The following is a 21,405-nucleotide window of genomic DNA, read 5'->3' as shown; positions in this document are numbered from 1 at the left end:
GCATTCAACTTCGAGTGGGGATTTAATTTAGCCTCAAGGACCGTGTGGTCCTTTCCAGCAGGAGGCCCCTTGGATTCTTCCAGACTCCTAATGAATGATAAAGGAGCTAAACACTAGTAGCAAGTCATGTCCTGGGGCTTCAGAGGGAGCCGTAGGTGTAGAGACAGCATCTTCCAAGGGCACATCCTCCGTGCCCAGGAGCAGGCTGCCCGGTCTCTGGTTACCATAGTGATGCTTTATGAGCATCCTGAAGGCCACCTCCTGTGAGAGTAACGTAACGGCCTAAAACTGCAGCATCTTCCCATCCTTGGCCTCAACCTTTACTCCCTCCTCAGTCCCTGACTCAGCACGTATTCCGGCCCCGTGCTAGGTGCCTCCTGTAGGACGATGAGAGGTGGACAAGACTTTATAATGGACTTATTTCTGACCTTATCTGTTATTTTTGCTATATCTTTAAATGTTGTATCCATAACATAATTTTTTAAATTCACATATATACACATATATAATTGTGTATATAACTAATTTACTAAAAGCCAGATAACTTAAAATTCATAAATTCAGAATTTAAGTATTTCATTTTAGAAACTTTTATAAAACAATTAGAAAATCTTTGTGATCTTGAAGAAAACCTCTCTGAGCTTCAGGTTTCTCTAAAGTGGGGGTAATTTTTTAAGTAGCTAAAAAATAGTTTATAATGATGGGAAATGATGAACTAAACAAAATAAGGATGATGATCCTAACCGCCAGGGAGGAGATGCGGACGTTACACGAAGTTACTTACTTACCTGGAAGTGCTTGAAGCGGCGTCTGGCACACAGCAGTAACTTACCAAACAGTCGCTGTCATCATTACTCTATCCCTATGAACTTGCCAGAAGGTAACAAAATCTATAGATTTTGCTCAAAGTGCAACCAGATAAAAGAATTTATTAAAAAAAACAAACCTTAGGGGTTTAGTCTAGTCTCTTAGTTTTACAGATGAAGAAACGGAGGCCTAAAGAAATGATGTGACTTGCCCAAGACCATACAGCTGGTTAGTGGCACATCTGGAACCAGAACCCAGAGGTGATTCCTTGTCCAGTGCTCTCTCCACTAAACCAACTACATTTTATTAAAATTAAATTAAACTCTACCAATGTCACTGTCTTTACCTTGAAGCAGGTTTCCAAGACTATACTCCTGGGCAAATAATTATGAAAATTTTTGTGATGAAAAGAATGTCAAATTCTACCTGTTTGCCTTTTCAGGAAAGAGAAAGTATGTTTCATAATGACTATTTGTAAGGCTTGACTAAAAACAGAAAAAAAATTCTGTTTGAGTTGCTTCTATGTAAATGTAAAATCCAAACCAAGATTACCAAGTCCCTTTCTGCAATTTTCACCTTTACGTATCCAAAATGTAATGGAAGTGTCAGATATAAGGATTATTGTGACCGCCAGGAAATTCTTTTCTTTCAAACTTGAGGGACGTTGTCTTAACACAGGTGGTAGCCATATACACCCACCACCAGCTTAGAGGTATTACTCACATTATTACTTTCATGTCCTAGTTATGCAGTAATGCATCCCTGTTTGCCTTTGCTAAAAAGAGAATAACCCTTAAGGCTTTCTTTGTATTCCTTGTTCTGCTTTTAAGCCATAATTCTCCTGTTATTTCTTTGTTTACCTTTTTCTTGTCTACACTTAATTGTATTATGAATTATCTCTGTGAGTGAATCTCTCCATTTCGTTTCAAGCCAAGTTCTACTCTATCCCATTAGCCTCTGCTTAATTTCATTAGACTTACCCCCTTGAGAGTCTGCTCCTTTCAAGGTCACTATTAAACATCAAGATTCTTTGCATTCTAAGTGTAGCAAAACCTACTCTGAAGGGAGACTAAATACTGATTAAATATGCTATCACCATTTGTTTTGGTTTTGCAGTAATAGAAAAGCCAGCTCTAAAAGATAGTTTCTTCGTAAAGAGATTACAAGAAGGAAACCATGTTATGAAATAGTCATTGAATCCACGTCACTTTCTCATATCCTTTCCTTCCCTTCCTTCCTGTGCTGTATATAAACCTGTTTAGCCACCTGAGAAAGACTGGAGAATAAATGCTAATTTACTCTGTACATAGTCAGGCAGCCAGACGGTATCCCTCTGTTTTAACTGTAAAATGAAGTGCTTCTGTCACATTAATTCCTTACGGCACAGTTTTCCCGTGCTCACCCCATCAATCCACAGGGATGCAGTGCTGTTTCTAGGCTACAACACTGGCTAAGAGCCCAGACTTTGTCCTTGCACAGACTTGGGTTCCGCAAGCTCAAGACGTGAGCTTAGACAATTTTCTATCACCTCTGAGCCTCAGGTTCTTTATTTGTTAAATGGGAGTATTAGAAGTTCCTACCTAGTAGGGTCATTGGGAAATCTACATTAAATGACACCTGAAACACTTAGCATTAAGGCCTGGCATGTAGGAAGCCCTCAGTGTATGTGAACTGTTATTCACAAAATGAAACAAGCATAGTCACTTAGTCAAACATAGAGATGGGTACTGGAATGATCATCTCATGGTTAGAAATACTGAGTCTGCCCCCGCAGACGCACAAAGAGCCTGAGAATCAGTCCTCTTGGGAAGGCCTGGGCTAGAGGAGCAGGAAAGTGTTTGATGGGCTGTCACAGAACTTACATTAGCCCCGATCATGAAGCGCAACTAGAGCCAAGCCCTCCGTCTAGTAAGAGCCTAGCAGGCTCTGTGCTCTGACAAAGACAGTGCTCTCACAGGCCTGCAGGAGTGGGATGATAAAAGCTCTGCTCCCTCCTGGGCACCATCCAGGGAGGGACGAACTCCCAGACAGCCAAGATCCTCAGGGCCTCTCACACCTAAATTACAATGAAGGAAACACCCACACCCACAGCCGAACACTTGAAGACCTAACTGTCTTCAAAGTGCAGGTAAAGAGTCAGCTAGACAGTTCTGCCTAATACATCTACACCATCCTGGGACATCGTTGCCTTGCCCTGAGTCTGTGTCAAGCTCAGAACAGACCCTTTGCTTATGGAACAGCCTTAATTCTTTTAGCCCTCTTTGTCCAAGGGACCCCCAGGAGCAAAGTAATGGCTAGCAATTTAAGATCCCAGTAAGTAAGCGTAAAAACAAATCCTATGTATAATTGCAGTGTCTTTAATCATCGGTTTACCTGACGTCTTCCCAAACGTTTCCACTAAAATTCGTTTTTTCCTGTTATTTGGGAAACGTAATTGATATTTCTCTCTTCTTTTATTTTTGTCTAAAAAGGAGATTTCATATTCCTATATGGAGAAATACTGAAAATTTATAGGTAAATTACTATTGACGCGGACATAGGGCATGTTGCAATACGAAGTTTGTTTTTATTTTATATACAAAAGGAAATTCTAACTTTGCTTTCTTGAGAAATATGCAAGATAACCTAAGATGTGCTGTGATTTCAAACATGACAAAAAGTCAGAAAATGCTCAAGAGAAATGGCTAAGCTTATTAGCATTTTTTAAAACTTGGTATTCAGTTCTTTGGAACAATCCCAGCAAAAATTGGAATTGGGAGATGCTGCTTTTTCTTTGATGAACATTGAGGAGAAGAATACAGCTTAGGGGCCCTGTATGGAGTTGTGAATGCCTTTGGGAAAGAAATTCCAGGCCTTCTCCCTGAGCTAAGAGGAGACTAGTGCTTGAACTTTCTGGGTAGCCCTTATGAAAGCTCTAGAAACTGTCCTCCTTCCTCACCTAGGGAGAACCGGGGTCCAAAACTACCCACAGGCACGTTTTGTAGGTTCTAGAAAGTGTGGGCTGGGTTGCAGCATCGGGTAACCAGGTTTCCTCTTCCAGATGACCTTCCATCAGTGCCAGTGTTTGACAAAACTCTGCCCGTGAAGCAGATGCATGTGCTGGAGACTCTGGACCTTCTGATTTTCAGAGCAGACAAAGGTGGTACTCCTCTCCAGGTGACGTTTTCTGGGAGGAAGGGAAAAGTGTAGCCTGCAGCCGACACAAGGGTCGTGGGGCTCTGGCTGCATCAGTGGTGCCAGCTGTTTCTTCTCCTGGTGCCCAGGGCTCAGGGGCCTTGGGGGCCCATATGTCCTCTGAGGAGCGGATGGTGAGGGAGAGAAGGGGGGGGCATCCTTGATTGCATCATTACATAAAGGCGATGCCGGGTTGCTCCTGGATTCTGGAACACCTCAAATTCTGATTCCTCGAGCAGTGGTTTTCCTATACAATCCACCCTTTCAGTTCTTCCAGGTCGCCTTACTTTTCCATCCATCTCCTCTGTCTGCTTTATCCCACCAGGGAAAGACGCCCGCCTCTTTGTCTTCAGGCTGAGCGCTGTGCAGAGGGGCATTGAGGGCAAGCAGGCCGTGAAGGGCAAATATGACTGCAGAGAAAACAAGCTGGAGAAAACCAAAGGTGACTCGATTCTTCATATTTTGGTGGTTTCCATCCAATTAATCTTTTTCTCAGACTGCCCAGATTTTACTGAAAAGAAAAATGAGTGGGAGTTTGATTTTATTTGTTTTCACTTGGAAACATCACAAAGGTAGCGTCACTGCTTCCCTAAGACAGCTTGAGCGATAGAAAAGCAGGTTGAGGACTCAAGGAAATTCTAGGTCTGGTTTGACAAGTTTGGGAATGAGTTAAGCTCTATGAGCAAACCTGTGAAAAGAGACTTTTAGACTTTGATTCCCGGAACTCTGACCACCCTTCACTTTAGTTCATATCATGTAATGGGTGTGAAGCTAAGTCCACAAACTCTAATCGAGAGGGAACATGACTTCCTTAATTGTCCTGTAATTCAACCTAATTTCTATTTCAAGTCCCCACTTTGCCTACTGGCGGGAACGTTTCTTAGTCATTTCACTGGGTTATGCTTAATTTCCGGGGTTCTTAGGTATTACCAAATTGTCAAAGCTTGGGGGCTTCCCACCTCTGGTAGTGTGTTCAGCATCATTGATTTCTCTTCCCAGGCTGCCACTTGTATGCCATGAACACTCACCATAGCAGAGAGCTGAGGATTGTGGTTGCCATTCGGAATAAACTGCTTCTGGTCACGAGGAAACACAGCAAGCCAAGCGGGGTGACCGGCACGTCACTGTTATCTCCCCTGCCCGAGTCACCTGTTGAAGAATTCCAGTACATCAGGGTAGGTTTTCTCATCAGATCGCTTGGCTCCTGGCCAAGGTGTCACGAGGCAGACTCCCTCCTTCCACCCAGAGTCTGCCATCCACTGGCGTTCAGGAACTGACTGGGGAAGCCCTCGCCTGTTGCCCTGGCTTCCCCAGAAGACTAAGGTGAACAGGGCTTTTCCGACTCCATCCAGCTCATTCGTACCAGTGAGCACCCAGAGATGCTGCCCTAGTGGAGATCATTTTGAAATGTATAGAAATTTAGAATCATTATGTTGGGCACCAGAAACTAACACAGTTTTAAAGTCAATTATACTTCAAAAACAAACTCATGGAAAAAGAGACCAGATTCATGGTTACCAGAGGCAGGGGGTGGGGGGAGGAGGAAGTGGAGGAAGGTGGTCAGAAGGTAAAAACTTCCCATTGTAAGACAAATAAGTACAAGGGGGGTAATGTACAACACGAGAAATATAATAACACTGCTGTATGTTATATATGGAAGTTAAGAGTTCTCATCACAAGGGAAAAAATTCTGTTTTCTTTTTCTTTTATTTTGTATTTATATGAGGTGATGAATATTCACTAACCTACTGTGGTGATCATTTTATGATGTCTGTAAAGTCAAATCATTATTGTACACCTTGAATTTAAACAATGCTGTATGTCAATTATATCTCAATAAAACTGGAAGGAGGAAAAAAAGGATGCTGTTCTAGGCCCTGGGGATACAGTAATGAACAACAAGAAAAAAGTGTCTTTCTTGTGAAGATTGCTTTCTAGTTGCAGGACAACAGAAAGAGGCCAATAAGTCTATGAGTCCTGAGGATAACAGTAAAGTAGGGTAAGGAGACAGAGCATCATGAATCGGGGAGGTAGGGGATCTCTTTTAGAAAGGGTATCTCAGAAACCCTCTCAGAAAAGATTACCTTTGAGGGGAGATCCAGATGAAAGACGGGACCGAGTGATGAGGGTCTCTGGGGAAAGGGTCTCCGGGCAGAAGGGGAGCGGCCAGCGAGGGCCCAGTGGCCCGGCTCAAGGCACAGCCAAGAGGCTGGGCGGCTACAGCCGAGGGGACAGACAGGGGTCAGTGTATGGGGACCAGGTTCTCTTGGGCCCTGAAGGCCATTGCAAGGACGTTGGCTTTGACACCGAGCAAAAGGGGGAGCCCTGTGAAGGTCTGAAGCAGAGAAGTGGCAGGTTTTAAAAAGGCCATGCTGGCTACTGGACAGAGGAGAGAGTAGGGGGCCAAGAGTGGAATAAGGAGTCCAGCTAAGAGGCTGATGCAGGGCCCTGGCAGGAGACGAGGTCAGCTTTGGTCCTTGGCAGGTGGAAAGGTGTGGTGGACAAAGCTGCCCCTTTGCCTGAGTCAGTAGGATTTGCTACTGGGCTGAGCGTGGAGCCTGTGAGAGAAGCCTCCTGGAGCGTCAAGGCCCTTCCCGATCTTACCATTCTAGCTTTTTTAAAAGCTATGGTACAGGAACTTCCCTGGTGGTCCAGCGGTTAAGACTCCGTGCTCCCAATGGAGGGGGCCCGGGTTCGATTCCCAGTCAGGGAACTAGATGCCACATGCCACAACTAAAGATCCCGCATGCCGCAATGAAGATCCCGCGTGCCACAACTAAGACCCAGAGCAGCCAAATAAGTAAAACATGTTAAAAAATAATAATAAAAACCATGGTATATTAAGGTGTCAAATATGTCAACCATTGGCCACTAAGGCGGAGTAGGCCCATAAGTGAGCTGAGAAGTCATTTTTGCCTAGACTTAAAGCTGCCTGAATTATGTGTTTCAGTTTCTGCTAATATGCAATTCCAGGGGACAGAATAGCAAAACAGCTAAAGCAAGTTACAGTCTTGCTTTAAATAGGTGTTAGTCTTCTCATACAGCGCTTAGCCGTCTCAATGAGTATTTATGCCGAGCATGTGCATTTATATGGAGTATAAGCTCTGAAGTCAGGTTTCTTGAGTTCAAATCTTGGCTCTGCCACATATAAACTATGTGACCGTAGGCAAGTCATGTGACCTTTGAGCCTCAGTCTCCTCACCTGTAACACAGAATAACAGCCTTACCTACTTCATTAGGTTGTTATGAGGATTCAGTGAGAGCAGTGCCTGGAGCTGTTAACATTAGCTGTTATTATTATTATTATTAAATGACAGGACGGGACCAGACAGTCTGAAGGCTGACACAGGCCACACTGTTGAATTGCTTTTGTAAAATTGTTTCCTGGCCTCTCCCCTCTGCAGTGGACAGAGGGCTGAGCCTCGAGGACAGGCTGTAGGAGAAGTCTGGCACCATTCCTCCCGTCCTTTCCCGCCTCTGCCTCCCCTGCAAGCACAGCGCTCTGCAGGGGCCTGGCGGGGGGACTCTTCTGCACGGGGGCGGGCAGTGGGGGGTTGATACGAAGGTGGCTGCTCTGTCCTCATCCCTTTCTCCTCCATCCTTGTCCACCACACAGGAGATCTGTCTGTCCGACTCTCCCTCGGTGATGACCTTGGTAGATGGGCCATCGGAAGAGAGTGACAACCTCATCTGCGTGGCTTACCGGCACCAATTCGACGTGGTGAACGAGAGCACGGGGGAGGCCTTCAGGCTGCACCATGTGGAGGCCAACAGGGTCAGTTGACAGATACGGGGGCAAGTGGGAACCTAGAAGGCTAGGAGTTGTGTCTTCTAACTTTGTCATGCCGTGATGAGGATTTCTTTAAAACTGTGTATTATTTATCATATCAGTATCATGCGATGTACTATTTAGGCTGCCATCTTTGTAGGTCCAAATGGTTCAGTATAATGTAACTGCCCATTGCCCTGTCAGCTTCTCCAGGCCTCCCCCTGCCATTCCATCCTTCCCAATGAAAGAGGAATGAAGAGTCAAAAAGCTAAATGTAAAGAACTGAGTAAATGAGGACATTTGTTTGGTAATTCGTACTGGAAGGGCCTTTGGAGAGTAAGGTCGCTCTCAGAGGACCTGCAGACCCACAGCGTGGGGCCTGGGTGGCAGGGGAGGGTACAGCCCACGTCTCCATCCCCTTAGAGGCTGTTAGGAAAAGAAGAAGGGATGAAACACCATTAGGAGAGAGAGAAAAAGCAGATCAGCACTGGGGGTCCTTACCTCCTGGCCTGAGCTGCACAGAGAACAACGATGTCCTGGATTTGGACAAAATCTAGGGCCCACCCGAAACTGCACTGAAGCACGAAAGAGGACTTCATGGGTTTCGAGCATCAGCACCCGGGAGTGCCTGTCACTGAGCTGCTCCACACAGACAAGCAGGTCACAGAGCTCTTCAGCCCACGTATCTCCATGAAGCAGCTCAAGGCCTGATAACACTTGAGCCACTTGAGGACTGCATGGTGCAGGGCCAGCGCTCTGGCTTAGGTTCGAGGACACAGCAGAACAAGGACGTTGTCTCCAGGGAGAACGTTGTGCCTGATGAGAGTTTCCAAACCCACAGGCTTCCCCCAGTCCTGTTCAGATCTGTCAAAGAGACTGAGGGATTTAATTATACTTTATCAGAAATTAAAAAATACAATTTATATTTGGACAAGCCCTACCTAAATATGCACTAAAATTGCTAATTACTGTACGAAGAAGACTTAACATCTAATGAAAGGAAGATCTTAAAAAATAGAAAAGTCAGAAAAAGAAGCATCTAGATATAGTTAGGGCTCCTTATCTTCAGCTGTTGTCAGTTACAGCTTAGTCTGTCCTTTCACGTATATATACTGGTGGCACCCAAACTAGTCTGCAGTTGGAGTCATCGGGGAGCTTCAAATGCTACCGATGCCCGTGTCCCACCCACAGAGATTTCATCGGCCTTGGATGTGGCGTGGGCTTTAGAATTTTCAGATGATCCCCAGGTGATGTGGGAAAGTTTGGGAACCACTGGTACACGCTGCTTCTCAACTCTGGCTATAATTGCCTGGAAAGCTTTAAACACATCAGTGCTCTGATACACCCAGATCAGTTAAACGAGAATTCCTGGGTGTATGCTATGGGAATCAATTGGTCTTGAGTCTCCCCAAGGTGATCCTAATAGAGACCGAGGAGAAGGAATCCATCCTGAAACTCTCCCTAACTTAAAGCCAGAACTCCCGTCCATCCCAGCAGCCGGGAACCTATAATCTCTTCCAGCTGCTGACTTCTGAGGAGGAAGGGTCCAATCTGGCCTTTGAAAGTTCTTGCCCCTTCTTGCTTTTCAAAACTCTGTACAACCAGACAAAAGAGACAGAAAAAGGCAGGTCTAGCAGGTCTTTGTTGAATCAATCCTTCCCTGGCAACTAGTCTCTTAAGATTCATGAAGGCCCAGGAAAAAATGTGTTAAAGTTTTCTTTGATGACTTCTGTGTTTGTTTCTCTGAAAGCTGTGAGAAACAGTCCTAAATTTTTCTGTCCTTTCTTCGATATGCTTTTTAAAGCAAAGATACAAAACTTTTCTCTAAGAGAAAACGTTCAAAAACATATTTTTGTTGTTAAGCATGTCCCCTCGATCTGAGTGGGTCAGTGTGCTTAGTCCCTCCTACTACAGTGCGCAACCACTGCGCCACCAGGGAAGCCCAAATGAACTATTTTTAATCAAGGAAAAAATAAAAAGCCAGTGCCTGTGTCCTACCCTAGACCTACTATATCTAGATGTCTAGGAGCGAGAACCCAGAATACGTATCTTTTAAAAGCTCCCTAGTTAATTCTCAGGTCCTCGCCTGGTCAAGAAACTGCTGCAGGAATGACTCCTGCCAGCGCCCACCCCCGCCCCCTGTCCTGGGAGCTGACACGTGTATCAACATCTGTATGCATATGGAACACGCACACGCGAACCTGGCCTCACCTTGCTAAGTGTTAATAAAGTCTGACGAAATGCAATGGGGGACCTGAGGAAGGAGTGGTTGAGTCCATGCTGTGGTCTCTGTCCCTGAATTTTGGCCCCGTAGCCTTGACAGGAATGTGCTGTTCACTTCCCCGTTTCTGCAGAAAAGGAAACTGAGGCTCCGAAAGGAGGAGCCACATTAACCCCAAACCACACAGCTAGTAAGTAGCAGGGGCAGGACTTGAACCCAGGCTGCCTGCTCCCAAGGCCGTGCCCTTAAACCCAGCCTGTGGCATCCACAGCCTCGTCACAGAGCGTGATGGGGAGAGCAGGTCCAGGCTGCAAAGCTGGCAGCCCTTGGCCACTCCCCTCAGGAAGTGCACAGCCTGGCAGAGCAGACAGCCACACCCGCTAGGGCTCGAAGCCTCTAGCTGAGATAAGTGTCATCTAACTGACAAGTACGGGGACACCTGAGGAGGAAGTGACTCTTAAGTCAAAGTGCTGGGGATGGGAGGGTTCCCTCCAGGGCCGAGGGGGCTCAAGGGCTGTTCCCTCCCGTGACGTACCCCACTGGTGCTGGTTCCATAGCTAAATAGTGCCACCAGCTGACATTATAGAGCGTTTACCAAGTACCAGGCCCTGCATGACCTCACGGAATCCCCAGCCCCTACAGGAGTGGATGTTCCAGTATCTCCCATTTTACACATGAAGACGCTGAGCTTCCGAGAGGTTCAACCACTGACCTAGGTACGCACTCCCCTCAAGTGGCAGAGTTGGGATTTCATTGACCCGGTCGTGCGTTCGAGAAGTATGTACTCTGCTCGGGCCACTCGACAGGCCCTGATCCAGGTGCTGAGGGTGTCACGTGAGCGGGTCGGCAAGGCCTCTGCTTCCTGGCGCTGAGATCCGGTGGGGAGGAGAGTGCCAGCAAACGAACCAACAAGCAGGGGACACCGGGCAGCAGCGCACGTCATGCAGATAATTAACAACGAGGGCTGCGACCTACAGCAGCAGAGGAAGTATTTGGGATTTTCCCCCAGGTCGCTCTGATCCCAGAATCAGCACCTTGACCTCGGAGCCTCGCCATCTCCCACCCCCACGGAGCCCCACAACTCTTGGTTCTGGCCTTGGCCCCATTACAACATGCTTTGCGTGCCTGTATGCTTTTCTGACTTTTTCTTAAGGGCTGAGACCCGCCCTTTCATGTCTGTGTGCTTGATGGCATCTAGTACAATGCCAGGTGATACCAGGTGGGAGATGGGCCGGGGTTCCATTGCAGGGACTTGCCAGACACAAGGCAGAGGCCCTGGCTGAGGGTGGGTGATACCGGGTGGGAGATGGGCCGGGTTTCCATTGCAGGGACTTGCCAGACACAAGGCAGAGGCCCTGGCTGAGGGTGGGTGATACCGGGTGGGAGATGGGCCGGGTTTCCATTGCAGGGACTTGCCAGACACAAGGCAGAGGCCCTGGCTGAGGGTGGCCAGCGGGGCTTCAGCACAGTCGTGAGACCGTTTAGAGGAGAAGGCTGCATTTGGGAGAGAGCAGTGAGGAGGAGGGCCTGGGGTGCGGAGGGGCCCCGGTGCAGTGCTGGGCAGCTCAGAGACTGGAAGGGGCTGGAGAGAGCTGGGCCAGAGGGAGACAAGGACACGCGCCCCTGCTGGAGAGGTCAGGCCTAGCCTGGGGCGCAGCAGGGGGTGAGACACAGAAGAGGATGCTGCTGGACTTGGGTGAGAACGGGAGCCGCCCAGGCTTTGGGGCTAGCTCTGCTAACAGCAAGGAGGAGGCTTAGAAGGCAGCTAGTCACGTGCGACATAAAGATAGTAGCCTCCGTGGAGTGCTGATTGTGTATCAGGCCCTGGCAAAAACGTGTGCCTTGTTTCATGGAATTCTCATGATGATCCAGCAGAGTCAGGACTACCGTTACAGCGGTTCACAGGTGAAGACCTGGGGCCAGAAGTTAAGCCACTTGCGACAAGCCACAGAGGCAGCGAGTGGTACAGGCAGGATTGCAGCTCGGGGCTGTCTGACCAGCGTCATGCTCCCATCTGTTCCCCTACGCTGCCTCCTGCGTTCCTGGGTATGGAACCTGTTGCGTTTGAGAGAAAAGACTTAGGAATATGGGCTGGAGCTCTGAGGAGAATGTGTGCCTGAGGTTGTAGATCTAGAGATTTTGAGCAGAGTAAAATCTGAAGCTATAAATGTGGGGATTTTTCTAAATGAGAGAAGAGCCAAGAAATGGAAGAATAATCTGAAGTGGGAGAGAGGGCGGGAGGGAGGAGACGTCCCGTGTCAGAGGCTGCGGATCTCTGGATGGAGAGATGAGCCATGGCCAAAGACCTCCAGGCTGGGGAGAAGGAAATCTTCATGGTGCTCAAGAGGGCAGTGTCCCTGGTGGTGCAGGAGGACAGACTACAAGGGCTGAGAAGACAACTGAGGCAATGAAAGAAGCAGGAGATTTTTACAGGGTCAGAGTTTTGAAGCTCAAGAGGGGCCAAGGATGCTATCAGGTTGAGAACGGTCTTCTCAAAAGCAGAAACGGAGGCCGGAGAAGAAGAGCTCGCCCAGGCCACAGAGCTAGGGCTTCCGACACTCTCTGCATCGTGTCATGCCGCCTCCCTGGAAGTGAAGGAGAGAGAAGAGAAGTGCAGACACTGTGATCCTGAGATTCAGAGATTGTGTTTGAAGCAGGAGGAAGTGGCCGAAGTGCAGGGGTGTTAAGCTTGGAAAAGAACCGGGGACCCGGTTCAGATCTTGGCTGGAGCACCCTTCTACCTGAGGCACTAGAGCGACTGCACCTCTCTGAGCCTCACTTTCCTCTTCTGTAAAATGGGAGCAATGCCACGTACTTTAGGGGTTGATGTGAGAGTGAAACAAATAACCCATGTGAAAAGCTTTTGTGGACTGAGCCCACTGTATAAATAAGAGGCCTGTCAATAGAGAGTGGAGATGTCCGCCTACAGAGCTTCTCAAAGCGTGGGAAAAGAGGGTGCGAAAGTCCCCGTGGACCGCAGTCGTGGCCACCCATGTGGCATTGTGGGTGCTGGTGAGGTGGGAACGCCCCCCAGTGCCTGAGTTTACAGAAAGCCATAACTTGAGAAAGTCTTTTCATAGTGTCAGTGTCCAGCCTGCCCACTACCATTGCCCATTCTCATTGCAGGTTAATTTCGTTGCAGCTATTGATGTGTACGAAGACGGGGAAGCCGGTCTGCTCCTGTGTTACAACTGTAAGTAAAGGATGTGTTTTGATTTCTATTTGCTAAAATCAACTGTTTTTTTTTTTTTCTGGACAATTTAAAGGGACTTAGCTTTAGATTTACCTGATGTATCGTTCCTGGGTCCTTAATTCCACTCCAGGGCATATCTAAAAATTGCCTTCCTGCCTGGATCTCCCAATACGCCAGACCTCCTGGTAAGACGGTGCAGGGGCCGCCTGGGGGTGTCTCCGGGACGTGGGAGTGATAGCAGTGGCTTCCATCTAGGCAGCCCTTACTGTGTGCCACGCGCTGTGCTTCACCCACCTCAGTCACCGTTCCATTGACCTTTTCTGTTGCTATCTGTCATCTGGAGGGAGATAGGTCTCCTGAGGCCTGGAGCGGTGAACGGACTTTCTCAAGATTGTGTAGCTACAAATGGCAGAGACCAGGTTCACATTTGGGGCCCTCTTGACTCCAGTGCCCCAAATTTTAACCACAGTTACTCTTGCCCTTTTTGGTATTTCTCGGGTGTTAATGAAATCAGCCTCAACCTGGCGTACCCGGCCTCAGCTGGGTTAGTTTGGGTCAGGTGGCAGGTGGGTTTCAGGCAGACCAAAGATATCAAATAGGGTCTTCAAGGATTTTCAGCATTTCAAAAGCTAATGTGATACTACAATAAAAAGGATCTTTTTTTTTCCTTTTTTTAGATGTAGGAGGGTAGGAGTTTATTAATTAATTTATTTATTTTTGCTGTGTTGGGTCTTTGTTTCTGTGCGAGGGCCTTCTCTAGTTGTGGCAAGTGGGGGCCACTCTTCATTGCGGTGCGCGGGCCTCTCACTATCACACCTCTCTTGTCGCAGAATACAGTCTCCAGACGCGCAGGCTGAGTAGTTGTGGCTCACGGGCCTAGTTGCTCTGCGGCATGTAGGGATCTTCCTAGACCAGGGCTCGAACCCGTGTCCCCTGCATTAGCAGGCAGATTCTCAACCACTGCACCACCAGGGAAGCCCAAAAGGATCTTTTTAAGGCAAAGGTAGTAAGATATTTTCCGGATAATATAAGCCTGCCCAGTCTAACTAAAACAATAAAATTTTTTTTTCAGCCTAGAATTGTATCGATTTAGAGTGGTGATGCTGGTTATATCACATGGGGCAGATATTTTGATTAATTAATCTTTGATTAGTAAGTATGGTAATTTTCAGTAGAGAAATTTGTTTGATAAACATCCTCTTTCAAAATTCGAGATTTATGGGGAATCAGGAGAAGGTAGTCACAAGGAAAGATCTTCACCAATAACTCACTCTTTTAGGATATTTTATCCACAGATCTGTCTAAACCTTTCTCAAATTTGAAGCTGATTTTTATCATATGTCTGCTCCTTTCTAAAATATAACTTCCAGAGTTTTCTATAGAGAAATTTTTATCTCAGATAAGTTAAAAACTTTTCTACATGCAGAAAGGGACTTTTCTTCAGAGAAATTTGTTTTAAAATTAGAACCTATACACTGTTCCCCACCAGCTGGATGGGGAAAGTCAAAGGAGGGAAGTCATAGATTCTGAACTGCTTCCCAGGCAGTGACTTTCTTAGACTCCTGCCCCCGCACCAGCCCCCGTTCAGGCGGCTCTTTTTAACCACAAGGGACGGCCCTCTCTGTGCCAGGCCCGTGTCGGGCTCTCGAGACACAACAGTGAAAGGCCCTGCCAGGGACACAGTGAGCTCACGCTTCAGGGAACAGCAGGCATGGGCGCCAGTTCATGGGTGTGAACAGGCTGCACAGCTCTGGGGTTCGAGAATCAGCTTCGCTTCCTTTTCTGAATCAGTTCAGTCTAATTTGGAGGCCCCTCCCCTCGGGTGCAGAGACCACCAGCACTGGTTATTGGAAGGGAGCGCCCTCTGCTTCCCTGGGGCTTATCCATTGGAAAGCACGGGGGGCCGGCGGGGGACGCCTATGGACTGCAGTCCGGTCGCCTCCTCCAGGCCCGCGTGACCCCCTCTGAGGCAGGCGGAGGCCGGGTCTGGCTCCCAGGCACAACACAGCCACCCGACCTGTCCAGGAGGCTCTGTGCTCAGGGGCCAGTGTCTCCTCCAGCCCAGCCCCTCAAAGCCCCCAGCAGGTTGCTCTCCCCTAGTGGGAGTAGAGGTGGGACAGGGGAGAGGAGAGGGGATGTGTGTAAGGGACCTGGGCCTTTAGAAACACAAGGCTGCTGTGTCCTTCCTGAGTCGTTCATTCATTCAGCAAATCTTTACCCAGCGCTTCCGATATCTAGGGGTTTCAGCAGTGAATATAAGCACAAATCCAGCCATCAGGTGGAGTTTACATTTTAAAGAGAGCAGGTAGACAATTAACAAGATAAATAAGAAACACATGCAGTCTGTTAAATGGTGCTAAGGGGAAATGAAGGGGGAAGAGGGGCCGGAAGAGGGGCCGGACTGGGCAGGAGTGGGGTGTGCGGGTCACCGGTCACCAGTTACAGGGGGTGAGGAAGGCAGGCCTCGCTGGGAGAGGGGCGAGGACCGAAGACCCAAACGGAGTCCAGGTATCAGGACTGAGTGTTGAACATGAAGGTATCAGGGTGAGTGTTTCAGGCAGGGACGAGGGCAGGTGTAAAGACCTTGAGGAGGAACACTCCAGTACAGTCAAGGTGACCCCAAGATGACCCGTGATGACCTCAAGATGACTCATAACAGAGTGAGCGAGGGTGCGAGTGGATAAAAATGACATCGGCAAAGAGGACCAGACTCCAGCAGGGCCTGGTAGGTGAAAGGTCTTTGCGTTGCACCCTGGTGAGCAACTGGAGGCTTTTGAGCAGAGGGGCGACAGGGTCTGTAAGAGGAAAGCGGCTCCACCCCCGCCGTGGTGTGGAAGCGGGAAGGGCGGGGACTGCGCTCATCTGACGAGCACGCCAGGGCCTTGGGCCAGGACCGCCGCAGGGGAGGCGCTGAGCAGTGGTCAGGTCCTAGATGTGCTTTGCACGTGAGAACCAAGATAACGTGCGGTGAATAAAGTGTGGCTGTGAGGGGAAGAGAAAAGGAGGACTGCAGTCTGGGGACGTGAGCAGCTGGGAGAACAGAGAATGCCATTTACGGAGATGAGGGAGGCTTTTAGAAGAGCAAGTCTGGGGAGAAAGATCAAAAGTCCGATTATGACCCATCCGCACCTCTGAGATATCCCAGTGCAGACAGTGAGCGATCACCTGGTTCAAGTGCGGGCTCCGGAGAGGGCTCCCTGGGGGTCATTAGCAGGCAAGTGACCTTTACGGTCCTGAGACTAAAGAGATCACCCACTGGGAAGCGGGGAGAGACACGAGGAACCAGCAAAGTAGACTGAGGAGTGGCTGGAAGGACAGGAGAAAGTGGGGTGAGGCCCTGAGAGGCAGTGTTGAAGGGATGGTGACCCGCTGTGCCGTCTGCCTCTGGCAGAGCGGGTCTGAGGTGGCGCTTGGCTTTACAAGGCCACTAGGAAACTTGACAAGAGCAGGTGTCTCTGGGGAAGAAGTGGGGACAAAAGCCTGACTGCACAGGTCAGGAGAGATTGGGAAAGAGGAAGTAGAGCCAGGGAGTCCAGACAAGTCTTCCAAAGAATTTTGCTTTAAGGGAAGAAGAATAAGGAAGAGTGTAACAGCTAGAGGAGGAAGAGAGGCCAAGGATTTTGTTTTCTTAAAGGTGGAATAAACAGCATGTGTAAGGCTGTCGGGAAAGATCCGATGGAGAAGGGGAAACTGCGGTGCAGGACAGAGGGGAGAAGTCCCTGAGGGGGCAAAAGCCGCGGGCCAGAGTGGAGAGGGGCTGAGCTGCACCCCACGGCATCCCGAGTTGTGGGCAGGACACAGCAGCTGGGGGAGCCGCTGCTGGGAGATCCGGGTGTCCTTCCTGAGCGCTCATTTTCTCAGGGAGCGAGGTCTTTAGCTGAGAATGAGGATGCTTTTTCTCCCCTAGTGAGTCCACTGTAGCAAAAACAGAACTGACTCTGGTGAGTTTTTCTGTCCCGATAACTCACTCTGTTAGAAGAACAGTGATGAGACAGTATAAGTTAACTGCTTGACAAGGCACAGTGGTCACATCAAAGGAGACAAGCTTCAGGTGGGCCAGCGGTGGTCATCCCCAGCCTAGCCCCACATCGCAGTGGGCAGCGGCAGCAGCTCTGGCTCCATGACCTCTGCCCTCTCACAGAAGGGCCACAGCTGTCGATTCTCACACTAGGAATGGCAAGAGACTGCTTCATGGGTGTGATGTTTCTTATTAGGGTGATGAAAATGTTATAAAATCAGATTGTGATGTTGTACACCTCTATAAACATACTACAGTTCATTGACTTGAATGCTTAAAATGGATGAATTTTATGGTATATAAATTACATCTCAGTAAGGCTGTTTTTAAAAATAAGATTGTACGGCTAAAACGTGATGGGCTTCTGGAATAAAAGGGGCCTTTGTTTCTATGTGACCTTTCTCACTCGAAGAGGGTCTGAACCACCTGGACTTGTGTTTAGAGCTCGGAGCAAGCCAGGAACTGGGTAACTGAATTAACCTGGCCTTAATCTAATGCTGGCTCAGATTCACCAAGGTGATACAGGCACATGGCTTCAAATGTTCATAATAAAATGTTGGGGGAGTGGTGTACAGCTCCCATCACACACGTCCTGCTGAGTGAGGCTCAGAGCGTGATCCCCTTGCAGGAGGCCTTCCTCCATCCAGGGGCTGCCTTCAAGTGTCCCTTCTTCTCTGCAGTCAAGCCAACCTGGTTCTCTCCCAAGTAGCACTTGTGAGGCTGTGGACAAGCTACTTCGCTGCTCTTTGCCTCAATTTTCTCATCTGTAAAATGAGTGTAATAATAGCATCTACTTCATAAGTTTGTACAGATTAAACGGAAGAATGTTTTGAAGCTCGGTGCCTGGCTGATAGTAAATTCTCCAAAAACGGCAGCTATGATGACTTGTAGCAGAAACATTACTCTGGCTCAGACTGCCTCCTGCGCCTGAGAATCTGGCATCATGGCGATATTCGTCCTGGCTTTCATAAAGAACGAGCAGATAGGATGCTATTCTTGTGGCCTGTTTCTCATGTATCTAATTATGGCTACCTGAGTGTTGCCTCTAACAAAAATGAGTCGCTCTTGTTTCGTTGCAGACAGTTGCATCTATAAAAAGGTTTGCCCGTTTAATGGTGGCTCTTTTTTGGTTCAACCCTCTGCATCAGATTTCCAGTTCTGTTGGAACCAGGCTCCCTGTGCGATTGGTAAGGAAACCCTTTATCATCATGTTCTTTCCTGCTCAGTAGACATATCTGAACTGTTCCATCCTATGTAGGCAAACTCACTGGCTTACCGCTAAATTGCTACGAATTATGTGAGTATAGTGAGTACTCAAAGCCTTCTTCTTCTTTAATTGTTTTTCATTTTGTTCCCCTTTGGGGACTATTGTCTTCCACTGTTCCTCCCAGGTCTTCTCAGTGCCTGAGCATGTGAGCATTTGAGAGCAATTATATATCAGTTTCAGTAGATCTTGAACAAGATCTCCAGCCTTAAAACTCTGACAAACTTGGGGGAGGAGCACGGTGCACTTGGCGTCCTTTTTATACATTTTGAAGCTTGAAAGTCTAGAATTACAGAAACTCAGGCACCTTGCCTGCCACTGAAAACTCAGGACGTGAGTGGTGGTGCTTCGTTTCTGTGATTCAAGACCCACAGCTGGGCCTCTGCCTGGGGAGCGTCAGATCAGAGCCAAGAATCTTAGCACTGTTTTCCTCAGAGTAGAAGGCTTTGTTGATAGGTAAACATGATAGAGTCTTGAGAGGAGAGCAGAGGAATGGATCCAGACACTCGGAGGATGGGGTCGGCTCAGATGCAGATTAGTTATGGTAAAAAAGGGAGGGAAGGGTTGGAAACGGCTCTCAGGTCTGAGCCACGGCACTGCACCGGGGGCCCACTTGAGAGATCAAGGCTAGAGGCGTGGGTGTGGCAGGAAGAGTCAAGGTGAAGCCAAGAGAACGGATGAGTCGCCAAGGAGAGAGGGCAGAGGGAGCGGGCCAGCGTGAAGGAGAGAGTGCGAAGTGGCCGGTAAAAAAGACAAAGGTGGGCTCACAGGGCCACTGGGGCAGCTATGGCACCTGGAAGTCATTGAAAAGATCTCAAGAAGAGAGGCCAACGTTTCACAAATAACTCAGCAAACCCACTGAACCCGAGGGACACTGTGAGGGGCAGTCCCTGCCCAGACACACAGACAGGAGGAGCATAGGGGAGGGTGACCCAGAGACAGGGAATGAAGAAGGAGTAAAGGCTAGGTTCCCGGGTGGAAGGCATGTGCGAAGGCCATGTCAACCTGCAGTCCGGACCATAGGGGGAAGGTCTCCAGGACCTGGGTGGGCGGTGCGACCCCGGAAGATCGGGTACAGGACTGCAGCAGGAGAAGGGCACAGGGAGAAGCTGGGACAGTGCACACGTCACTGGGCAGAAGCTTGGCAGCTAAGGCAGGCTTTCCTGGAATTGGGGGATATGCACCCGTGAAGGAAGAAGAGAAGCAGCCAGAGGAAGGGGAGAGATGGGAGTTGCCGGAGAAGCAAGGGGGATGTGAGAGGGTCCTGGCAGCTCCACAGCCACAGGCACAGGCTGGGAGCTGACGCCACATTGCCTTGCAGTCTGTGCATTCCCCTACCTGCTGGCCTTCACCACCGACTCCATGGAGATCCGCCTGGTGGTGAACGGGAACCTGGTCCACACGGCCGTCGTGCCTCAGCTGCAGCTCGTGGCCTCCAGGGTGAGTAGAACTGGGTTTTATTTCTGTGTGAGGGGCTCTGGGCACCCCAGCACCGTGAGGTTTCAGGCGGGCGCAGACATGTTCATGGTGAGGCTGACATGCCAACACCTCGTGAGTGTTGAGATGAGAAAGCTGAAAACAGGCTCATGGGTTGGGTTTTCCTGTGCGAGTTCCCTTGGGCTTCAAAACGGCCTCCTTAGTGTTAAGAGACTCGTCGGTGCTGGTGGCAGTTGGGGAACGCCCAGCTGAAAAGAGAGACCCCCCCCATCAAAGCCTGGGTCACTATTGCCCTGAAGAAGAGGCCAAGTCTAGAAAAGTAAGAGCTTGCAATGTTCCTTTCTTCCTTTGCCACTGTCTGTCCTCAGTTTGAATTTGTGTCCCACAAACTATGGCTGACAGACTAATTCACGTCTGGTAACAGAATGTGACCAAAACCGAAGGATGCAGGAACGACGATCTTCCAAGCTGTCTTCTACTCCTGGCGCGTAATCCAGCAGGTCTTGTTCTAGTCCCCTCCCCCCAGTCAGCCCCACACCCTCTCCCTGGCTTGCCAGGCCAGGCTGGTGCCTGCTGCACGCCTGGAGCACGTTTCCATCCTGACCTGCATCACATTTGGTGGTGGGTGACTGCGTACTTTCCCCACTGCACTGACAGTTCTGTGAGAGCAGAGACTGAGCATCTTATTCACTAACGTAGCGCCAGTGGGGTGCTGGTAAGTGTGTAACTACCACCAGCCCTCTGGAAAATGGGTGTGTGTATGTATACACACACATATATGGACATCAGTTGATTACAAATTTTACAGATTATAAAATGTAAATAGCTTACAATTTACAAATAATAAAATATACAATGCTTTTATCTTAAAAGTCCATTTAGCCAACTGGCTCTCACAAAATGCTTTTGTTAATTTTGGCTGAATTCCTTTCTCCGTAGCCAAACTAATGCTGCAGATCGACCACAATTTTATGGTTGGAATTATATCTCCATCCGTTCTTCTTTTTCCAAGTTTCTTGTCATTAAATCTGATGTGTGGGGCTTCCCTGGTGGCGCAGTGGTTAAGAATCTGCCTGCCAATGCAGGGGACACGGGTTCGAGCCCTGGCCCGGGAAGATCCCACATGCCACAGAGCAATTAAGCCTGTGCGCCACAACTATTGAGCCTGCGCTCTAGAGCCCGCGAGCCACAACTACTGAGCCCACGTGCCACAACTACTGAAGCCCGTGCACCCAGAGCCCTGCTCCGCAACAAGAGAAGCCACTGCAATGAGAAGCCTGTGCGCCGCAACGAAGAGTAGCCCCCGCTCACTGCAACTAGAGAAAAGCCCACGCACAGCAACGAAGACCCAACATAGCCAAAAATAAATAAATAAGTAAATTTTTTATTTTAAAAAAATCTGATATGTGATCTATTAAACTATTTTTCACTCTTGTAAAAATCATTAAACCAAAACTTCTCTCAATTTTAGCATTAGATTCAACACACTTTTAATTTTAATCTTCATTATTAACATTTTCTT

General features: G+C 48.6%; 1 protein-coding gene across 1 annotated transcript in view; it reads left to right on the top strand.

Annotated features, from left to right (window-relative positions):
- Positions 1-21,405, top strand: part of GARNL3 (GTPase activating Rap/RanGAP domain like 3) — a 152,493-nt gene that overhangs the window by 125,838 nt on the left and 5,250 nt on the right. The window contains exons 20-26 of the mRNA XM_060013298.1: positions 3,848-3,946; positions 4,307-4,423; positions 4,981-5,156; positions 7,598-7,756; positions 13,098-13,164; positions 18,262-18,369; positions 19,768-19,886. Of these exons, the coding sequence (XP_059869281.1) occupies positions 3,848-3,946; positions 4,307-4,423; positions 4,981-5,156; positions 7,598-7,756; positions 13,098-13,164; positions 18,262-18,369; positions 19,768-19,886 (845 nt within the window). The remainder of the gene's footprint in view (positions 1-3,847; positions 3,947-4,306; positions 4,424-4,980; positions 5,157-7,597; positions 7,757-13,097; positions 13,165-18,261; positions 18,370-19,767; positions 19,887-21,405) is intronic.

This window comes from Delphinus delphis, chromosome 6 (genome assembly GCF_949987515.2).
Source record: "Delphinus delphis chromosome 6, mDelDel1.2, whole genome shotgun sequence".
NCBI classification, from domain to species: domain Eukaryota; kingdom Metazoa; phylum Chordata; class Mammalia; order Artiodactyla; family Delphinidae; genus Delphinus; species Delphinus delphis.
Note: the sequence above shows the minus strand (reverse complement) of the source record. Positions and strands in the feature narration are given on the sequence as shown.